We start from the raw sequence: 9,901 nt of genomic DNA, 5'->3' as shown, positions 1-9,901 counted from the left end.
GTTTTAACAAACACCAAACGACCACTGTAACACATTATACCTTTGATTTTTTGAAAGAAATGTCATTTCAATTACTCCAAAAGCAGTTATTAGAATTCAAACTGAGGAGCACATGAATGTACATGTCTCATGGCATCTTTCATTGGCCTATTGTAGTTTGGGAGCCATCCAAAGTCACTGTTTGAGCACCAGGGATATTTATATTGAATATTAAATAGTTATTAAGATATATCAGTTTGTTTCAAAGATGTAAACCAACCGACCAGAGACTGATATTTCCTTTTCTGGAGTAACTACAGCATCGCTAAAAACTTTCATCAAACTTATGGTGCCTTTAATCCCAACTGATCACCTTTAAGTTAAAGTTTGCAAAAGCGCAAGCTAGAAAGAATGGTTAAGGGCTTTTAAATAAAAAAGTTTGATCCTTAAACAATTCCATTGAGCTGCATTACAAACTGAATTTGTCCTTTTGCTGAATTCAGTGGTGGAAAGTGAGAACATTTACTCAAGAACCTAAGGACAGTTTTGAGTGTAATTAAATACAAAATGAACCATTTACTGTCTTTGGAGTACTGGCAAAATATAAAATAGTATCAAGAGTGAAGTGTTACATTCCCCTTTGATGTAGAAAGCGCACATTGGAATTTTTCCTCTTTAGGTGCGACATAAAAGCAGAATGCCACAGAATGAACGTTGCTCGTAATGGTACGTTTAACAGGAAGTCACGAGAGGTTTTGATTTAGAAACAACCTGAACTTGACAGGCCGGATGGTTTTTTGAGAACGTATTTGTTCGCTTTGCACGCTTTGACAACCTGTGAACGACAGAAGCGATCAATTGTTCAAATGTTTGAAAAGAATGTAAACTATGCTGTTGCATAAAAACATGTCGTACTGGCTTAAAACTCTCCTCGTGCAGCCAAAGCTTCTCAGATGCAGCTGAGGAACAGATAATCGGCAGGTAAGAACAGAAGAGCATTTTCTATCCTCTTTGGGTACAACAAAATAAACAAAACAAAATCTTCAAATGAATAAAATATAATCTCAAATGGGCAGCTGCTTCGTTGTTTCTTTTTTTTTTTTTTTAAACGCTTTTTCATATCATCTTTGTTTTCAGTTTGGTGCATAATACACAACGAGGATGAAAGGCTACATTTTTCTTGTTGTAAACTTGGCACTTTCATCAACATTCTCCCCAAAACAACAACAACAAGTAAGTACATTTCTTTATCTTTGTACTTTTGGCAAATGATGATGGATTTTATGCTACAGAAGTGTTTAAGTACCTGATGACGAACTATGTTCATTATTATGCTCGGAACCATCACAGCAGCTTCCATGTAAACGAATATCTGGTAGTGAACATGTTTCAGATTTTTGAAAACTGTAAATTAGAAAACCATTACGGGTTTTTTCCTGCACTTTATGTTGTATTACAACAAATGATATAAATGCATTTGTTGATGAAATAAAATGTGATTCTTTACAGAATGGAATGGAGATAGTGGGTAAGTTACAACCTCTGAAATTCTTCATTTTATTTGACCGAATTAATTCAACATAATTACTTTTATTTAATCCATGTTACTTCATAAAACAGCATCTCATCTGTTTTTGTAGATATTGGTGAAGACAAGGACATTACCGAGGCAAACAGGGGTAACTTTAAACCTCTTCATGTCAATAAATCAACCTTGTGGTCGGATTATTTTCTCAAGTTCACATTTGGCAGAGATCCTTTGTCGTGTCGTCATACTGTTGCTCCACTAACTTGTTGATTTTTGTTTTAGATTTATTACATGATGATATTCTGGAGGTGAGTTCTGTGGTCAAACATTAAGAAGATTAAGACGCATGCATGAAGTTTTGGGTCACCAAATACATTTCTTATGAATCAGAGACCGAACACCCAAAGGAGTGCAATCATTGATGAGAGACGACTGTGGACATCCCCAGTACCGTATCTCCTGGATAAAGACCTGGGTAAACATATTTTCTCCTGTTTCGTAATCACAAATAGTCAGTTAAGAGAGAAGACAGAAAGCTGCCACTGGCAGGCTGTGGTCACACAGAGTACGCGCCGCACAGCAACACCACATGACGTGAACTAAACTATTGAAGCTGCTCTGGAGCCGAGAGCTCTCATAACAGAAGAAACATAACTTATCCATACGTTGTACTTACATTGTCCTCTCTCCTTATTACACAATTTCCATTTGGAAGAGATGAACGCTAAGGGCGTCATCCTGAAAGCTTTAGACCAGTTCAGACTGAAGACTTGTATCGACTTCAAACCGAGGGACTCGGAAGAAATTTACATCTCTGTCCAAAAGTTAGACGGGTACGTATTGTAGGTTCTTCACTTCTTAGTTTCTTTTGTCTTTGTTGTTTGCTATTTTTGTCCATGACAGCAATTCAATATTAGTTGCGCTAACACTTAGATTCATTTTCTTTCAGCACATTTGGTTAATTTTATTTCCTTAGCATACTTTTCCTCTTCCTCTTAACTTAAGCTTTGATAAATGACACTTGTGGTCAAAAGTTTATTCATGAGTGCCTTTTCCTGTTTTAGATGTTTTTCATATATTGGGCGAAACACTCAACCTGGAGGACAAAATCTTTCCATCGGGGCATTCTGTGATCACGTTGCCATCGTTGAACATGAGTTCCTTCATGCTTTTGGCTTCTACCATGAGCAATCCAGAAATGACAGAGATGATTATGTGACCATCCTATTCGAGAACATCCAACCAGGTTGAATTCTCTTTTAGCGTCATTTCAAAATGTGTTTTGGATTTCAAGACTAAATTCATTTTCCCACTTACCTGTCCATCCTAGCTGCCCTCAGGTTTATATTATTTATATCAAATATTTGAAGGCTGTCTTTCATGTGTCTTCAAGGTAAGGAGCACAACTTTCAAATTAGCAACGAACTCACCACCACCCACGGAGTCCCGTACGACTACTCGTCAGTGATGCACTACGACAAAAATGCATTCAGCAAAGGAACCGGGCCAACAATTATCACCAAAGACCCCAAATTTCAGAATGTTATTGGTCAAAGACGGGAAGTGAGTCCCAGTGATGTTTTGGAGCTGAACCTTCTCTACAAATGCAGTAAGTGTTTGAGGTTTAAAGGCACCAACCATTATTTATTCATACTTATATCATTCAACTTTGTGTGAACATAATATCCACCGGAAAGTATTTTTATCATTTTAACTCAAAAACATATTCTTTCTTTCAATCAGAGCAGTGAAAAGAACTAATATGTACGTTTTACTGATCTGGCACCACAATCAACAAGTAATTCTTAAATTTCAGTACTAAAGAAAAGAGCAAAGAATTGGTGATATGAAAAAAAGATCATCTCATTCCCTTATCCGATCCGTCACCTCTGTGTGTAAGCAGCCTACGGCAACTGAAACTCCCTGGTTACGGTTGTGGTGACGTAGCAGACGACCATCCAATTTGTCCCCTAAGAGTCTTTGTGGTGCAACAAAGGGCTATTTTCATCAATGACGTCGACTGACAACAGTGACTACTCAAAAAGTCACAAGTCTTAGTCGTAGAAATGCACAAACGCAGCCAATGTTTTTCAAAAAAAAAACACCAATGCTTTCGTTTTATTAAACCATTGGAGCACTTGCAAGGCATGTATGTGACTAATAACACTTACAATCGTTGCTAGATAGAAAAACCGGAATTGTGGTGGAAACAGGAGATATGGAGCAATGCAGAGTTAAGATGAGATGATCAATGTCTCTCTAATATTGTCAGGGATGGGTGGAGGAGGGAGGAGTCAAGCGCAGACTTCTCAGAAAGCAAAAGGCCAAGGGGCAAAAACACACAGGAACCAGGGGGAAAACAGCAGGCAGGAAACTATGAACATCCACGACGATAGACAATGACGCGACAAGTGACACAAGTGACACACGGTTTAAATACACAAGGGAGGTGCAGGTGATTGGACACAGGTGGAAACTATTAGACGTTCACAGGGGATGACGGGACAAGGCAGGAAGTGAAGTTACCCGGGGACACGAGTGGCAGAAAACTACAAAATACGACAGGAAGTGAACCACATCGTGACAAATATCTATCCACGAAATAGAAGGTTATTGTTTAGTGAATGGGAGAAAACCATTAGTGCACCTCTGTAACAATACAAGCCTGACTTATTGCTACACAACGCTAACACTTCCATACCTGAAAAAGCTGTTTGAAATTCAGCTCATCGCACCACGCATTAATGCTTTTTCCGCAAACATTACCACAAAATCTTTCACATTTTTATTTGATACCTTGAAGTTTATTAATCATTCTCAATCTTGTGTTATTCATTCACCTCTGCAGACACGACGATTGCATCAAAGATGTACTGTGATTTCTCTAATGGGACCATGTGTGAAATGAATCAATGCTCAAAGGGGGGCAGCAGCTGGGAAATGGTAACGAATGTTGTCGCTGGTCCAAAGTCCGACCACACCAATCTACCAAGTGGAGGGGATTCTGGTAAGATTTTTAAAGGAAAATCTTGCAGTTTGTAAACAGCTTAATATGCTAAATGTATTGTTGTTTAACTTGTTATGGCACAAACCATGAACAACAATATTCAATATTACAATATGGCAAAGCTCTTCGGGGGTCTCCACTTTCCCCACCCATCGCATGGCTATAAAATGTTGCATGAAACTTTGGTACTGCGTGGTTCTTCCTTATTTCATTTGAAACCCGAAATGTATTGAGCCCCAAAGCCTACCACTAAATTTAAACACTGGACTGGTCACCCGTCAATCGCAGGGCTGACCAAATTAGTGTCAACAACTAACCTAATGCCCCGAGCATGACTTTGGACTGAGGGACAAAGCTGGAGTACCCGGAGAGAAGCCACGAAGACACTGGTAGAACATGCAAACTCTGCATAGAAAGGCCGCTGGGTGGTATAGAACCCAGAACCTTCTTACCGTGAGGTGACAGTGCTAACCACCACACCACCGTGATGCCAAACTAAGATGATCTTATAGTTAAATCTTGCTGATTTATCATTTGCTTTAATCGGTTACCTTTTATATAGATCGGACATTGGAAAGTCCACCATAACACATTTGTTTTGGACAACAACGTTGTAGGTGGTGATACGGGTTACTTCATGCATGCTAGCACAGCATCAGCTCAAGAAGGGGACTCGGCCTGGCTACAGACCCAGGAGATGAGACCCAATAGGGAATGTCATGTCCAGTGTCTCCAGTTCTACTATTATCACAGTGGAAACGGATCAGACCAACTCAACATCTGGATCAGAGAGTTTCAAGATGAACAGGACCCCTCAGGAACACGCCGCCTTATGGGACAGATCACTGGTAATCTCAAACTGTATGATTATTTCATATAATCTGCTCTAAATTATATTTAAGACTCAAATGTTTGAAAGCTAAAAATCATAGTGCAGGTATTGATATTAAAGTGATGTAACTAAGTCATCCGAAACCTTTTTCTCCAGGTTCACCAACATCGTACTGGCAGCTCAAGCATGTTTCCCTCAATGCCACCAAGACCTTCAAAGTGGAGTTTGAGGTTCGTAAAGGAGCAGGGAGCTCTTCAGGTGGCTTCTCAATCGACGACATCAATCTGTCCGAGATCGAATGTCCACACGTGACCATGCAGATCGATGATTTTGAGAACATCTTGAAGACTAGACAGACTCTGGCCAGTCCACGGCACTACTCCAGTGGAGGCTATGCTTACAGGTTTCTGATTCAGCCGAACAATGGAACCGTCGGCGTGTATATGCAACTCTTGTCTGGTGAAAATTATGACAAGCTGGTGTGGCCTTGCCAACAAAGGCAGGTGACCTTCAAAATTCTGGATCAGAAACCCAATTTGCAGCTGCAGATGTCAAAGCAACAGAGCTACACCACTGACTTAAGAAAATTCGTTGATGGTAAGTTGAAAAAAAACAGGTAGAAATCCCATTTTTTGTTCGACTCTTTAGTCCACTATATGTAACAATTTCCTCTCTGGTTATTAAAAAATGTGAAACGGTATTACGCCTGTGACATACATAAAGGTACCTAGATACAAGTTCACCATTGCATTCAACCCATCCTAAGCATTAGGAGCAGGCTATTGTGAAGCAGCTGGGCAGCAGCACGGGGTTCAGTCAGTGTCTCATTTGGACTTTTTCCAGGGCCTCATGTACTAACACTTTTGCTCCCACAGGCATATTAGTTTCGCAATGTGCGTTTAAAAGCATGGCGAGGTACTGTATGTACAAACAAGCCGCACTAAGGTAAAAGCGACGACTGGCTGTTGCGGAGACTGAAAAGGGCAAATTGCGCTTTCCGTGTCATGCATATGCATTCATTCAGGGGAGGGTCATGGGGAAGGTAGGAATCTCCCATAAAGAGATGTGAGGGGATGAGTGAAGTCTGCCTAATTATGTATTCCGTACAGAAACCCCTCGTGATAGCATGCCTCCCGTTTGCGGGAAACATTCAGTGCCTCCCAAAAGAGTAAACAAGAATGCGGCTTTCCTCACATGTGCCTCCTGGTGAAATGGCAGCAGTAATATGAGCCAGACGGCGACATAGGTCAGTGAGGCCAAGCTTTTGCAACAACAATAACATGTACCCCATGGTTGAATGCACTTATTGTACGTCGCTTTGGATAAAAGCGTCAGCTAAATGACATGTAATGTAATGTAATGTAAAAGAATCACACTTTTTCAGTTTAGTGAACATAAAATCATTACATGTTACAGATGAAGCGGCCATGCAATATTACAGTTACTGGAAGAAATCAAAGATGACTTCACATCTCCAACTCAGTGTTCACGTTCCATTCCAGCAGTTGTTAAACTCCTCGCTACGTTACAATTGTTGGCACCAGCATCATTTCAAACAGTCATTGCATCAGCAGTATCACAGCACAAGTACTTTACGCTTTGCTACAGCGCACTAGTCAATACACACACTTCACCATCACTGATGCCCAAATAACACATCGACTTTGTTGTCACTGAATTTTTGTTTTTACTGTTTTGACTGTTTTGACTTTTGATCTGTGATACAAAGAGAGAAGGAAGTCCATTCACTTGCACATTTAAATGCTCGCAATGTGCGCTATAGTGGGTGGAGAAGTTTGCAAATGTACATACATGAGTCCCTGAGGTTCCACTTGACTTGCTCTTGATCATCTATATGCTTTTAACAGGTACCTATTTATGGGGCAATCCTCGTGAGAGGGGAAATCAAATTGTAGATGCCTATGGTGAGACGTTTTTTGCTGGAGCAGCGCTTGGTTTCAGTGGTTTTACTGATTCCGAACAGATCAAATCCAGTGACTTCCTCAAGGGAGGGAGTGCTGTTTTTGTCTTCAGCTTCCAAGGCAAGTTGATAAAACAAACTCACTTGACTGCATAACTGCTCTGTTTGGAATTCTACAACACATCTTATTCAAATATCAAATTACACCTAAAATGAAGTTTTCTTACTTACTGAAACTGTCTTCTTTTGTTAGATCTCTCTCCTCTTGTTAAAGGAAATACTTTACCATGTCCTAAAGTGGAAACAGTGGATATCAAATATGCTCCTGGAGATAATGGCACATGCTCATCTGGGTAGGGCATTACGTAGTCAATATAGACTGAATACAACTACTTACAGCAAAATATTAACTAAAAATACTGATTTTAATATACTGTATATTTTGCCTCATATGCCTTTCCCAGATTCCTAACTACTCGTCCACCCACTACCACTACCAGTCAAGCACCTACCCGTCCACCTACCATCACTACCAGTCCACCACCTACCCGTCCATCTGCTGCCACTACCAGTCCACCTCCTACCCGTCCACCTACTATCACTACCAGTCCACCTCCTACCCGTCCACCTACTATCACTACCAGTCCACCTCCTACCCGTCCACCTATTATCACTACCAGTCCACCTCCTACCCGTCCACCTACTATCACTACCAGTCCACCTCCTACCCGTCCACCTACTATCACTACCAGTCCACATCCTACCCGTCCACCTATTATCACTACGAGTCCACCTCCTACCCGTCCACCTACTATCACTACCAGTCCACATCCTACCCGTCCACCTACTATCACTACCAGTCCACCTCCTATCCGTCCACCTACTATCACTACCAGTCCATCTCCTACCCGTCCACCTACTATCACTACCAGTCCACCTCCTACCCGTCCACCTACTATCACTACCAGTCCACATCCTACCCGTCCACCTACTATCACTACCAGTCCACCTCCTACCCGTCCACCTACTATCACTACCAGTCCACCTCCTATCCGTCCACCTACTATCACTACCAGTCCACCTCCTATCCGTCCACCTACTATCACTACCAGTCCACCTCCTACCCGTCCACCTACTATCACTACCAGTCCACATCCTACCCGTCCACCTACTATCACTACCAGTCCACCTCCTATCCGTCCACCTACTATCACTACCAGTCCATCTCCTACCCGTCCACCTACTATCACTACCAGTCCACCTCCTACCCGTCCACCTACTATCACTACCAGTCCACCTCCTATCCGTCCACCTACTATCACTACCAGTCCATCTCCTACCCGTCCACCTACTATCACTACCAGTCCACCTCCTACCCGTCCACCTACTATCACTACCAGTCCACATCCTACCCGTCCACCTACTATCACTACCAGTCTACCTCCTATCCGTCCACCTACTATCACTACCAGTCCATCTCCTACCCGTCCACCTACTATCACTACCAGTCCACCTCCTATCCGTCCACCTACTATCACTACCAGTCCACCTCCTATCCGTCCACCTACTATCACTACCAGTCCACCTCCTACCCGTCCACCTACTATCACTACCAGTCCACATCCTACCCGTCCACCTACTATCACTACCAGTCCACCTCCTATCCGTCCACCTACTATCACTACCAGTCCACCTCCTACCCGTCCACCTACTATCACTACCAGTCCACCTCCTATCCGTCCACCTACTATCACTACCAGTCCACCTCCTATCCGTCCACCTACTATCACTACCAGTCAATCTCCTACCCGTCCACCTACTATCACTACCAGTCCACCTCCTATCCGTCCACCTACTATCACTACCAGTCCACCTCCTATCCGTCCACCTACTATCACTACCAGTCCACCTCCTACCCGTCCACCTACTATCACTACCAGTCCACCTCCTACCCGTCCACCTATTATCATTACCAGTCCACCTCCTACCCGTCCACGTCCTGAAGCGACAGACGACAAAAGGTAATGATATTTACTCTTCAAGGTTAGGCTTGCAGATAATTGTTGGCTGTAAAAGCAATTGGCTCAAAAAGCTGTTGGGGCTTACAGTTACATATACAAGTCAATATGTTCATATAGATACAAATGATACGTTATTCATTCATTTATTTACAGAAATTATATTAAAGTTGGCTACAGCGTGTAAAATTAAATTACAATATAACTGCAATGTTTTTAACTTGAAATTCCAAAATCCTTTAAGTTGCAGGACTATTACCAAGTGGGAAAAACTTTAATCCGTTCCTTTCTTCCTACTGCAGTGTTTTTGGCTTCTGTGCTGGTTTGGTGGCTTCTCCTGTCCTCACCCTCCTACTTCCATTGATGCCGTTAATACCTTGATGTACATCTCATCTGGGATATCATGAGTACAATTTCCACTGGCTGAGTAATCTAGTAGTTCTTCTCTTTATATTAGATTGGATATAAGTAAATAACTATTGGTGAAAAATTGTATGATTACTTTGAGTCCCAGTTATATTTTCATGTAACAATTAACTGCATGTGTGTACTCCTGTGGTGTTTGGTGATGTGACCGTTTTTTTATTCTTTTTATGTTTGTGCATTGATCTTAAAA

At 41.7% G+C, this 9,901-nt stretch overlaps 1 protein-coding gene across 2 annotated transcripts; it reads left to right on the top strand.

Moving 5' to 3' along the window:
* The first annotated feature begins 821 nt into the window (after positions 1-821).
* Positions 822-9,901, top strand: LOC120810384 (meprin A subunit beta). Of its 2 annotated transcripts, XM_078094416.1 has the most exons (16): positions 822-960; positions 1,117-1,212; positions 1,489-1,507; positions 1,620-1,658; positions 1,790-1,815; positions 1,898-1,982; positions 2,223-2,340; positions 2,572-2,753; positions 2,901-3,116; positions 4,356-4,514; positions 5,132-5,362; positions 5,503-5,943; positions 7,215-7,388; positions 7,521-7,620; positions 7,732-9,288; positions 9,588-9,901. In XM_078094416.1, exons 2-16 carry the CDS (start codon positions 1,141-1,143, stop codon positions 9,664-9,666), a joined length of 3,498 nt encoding a protein of 1,165 aa, XP_077950542.1. In that variant the 5' UTR covers positions 822-960; positions 1,117-1,140; the 3' UTR covers positions 9,667-9,901. The 2 variants fall into 2 exon arrangements, with proteins under 2 accessions (XP_077950542.1, XP_077950543.1); XM_078094417.1 differs by lacking the exons at positions 822-960; positions 1,117-1,212; positions 1,489-1,507; ... (6 more) ...; positions 4,356-4,514; positions 5,132-5,362 and having other exon boundaries at positions 5,577-5,943; positions 9,588-9,726.

This window comes from Gasterosteus aculeatus, chromosome 20, assembly GCF_964276395.1.
Source record: "Gasterosteus aculeatus chromosome 20, fGasAcu3.hap1.1, whole genome shotgun sequence".
Classification (NCBI taxonomy): Eukaryota; Metazoa; Chordata; class Actinopteri; order Perciformes; family Gasterosteidae; genus Gasterosteus; species Gasterosteus aculeatus.
The sequence above is the reverse complement of the archived record's forward strand: the minus strand, read 5'-3'. Positions and strand labels throughout refer to the sequence as shown.

Excerpts from the sequence above, each read along its gene's own strand:
- LOC120810384 (XM_078094416.1), top strand. The coding sequence starts at position 1,141 with ATGAAAGGCTACATTTTTCTTGTTGTAAACTTGGCACTTTCATCAACA. Across the intron at positions 1,659-1,789 it reads CATTACCGAGGCAAACAGGG|ATTTATTACATGATGATATT; the intron begins GTAACTTTAAAC and ends TTTTTGTTTTAG. Across the intron at positions 5,944-7,214 it reads CTTAAGAAAATTCGTTGATG|GTACCTATTTATGGGGCAAT; the intron begins GTAAGTTGAAAA and ends TGCTTTTAACAG.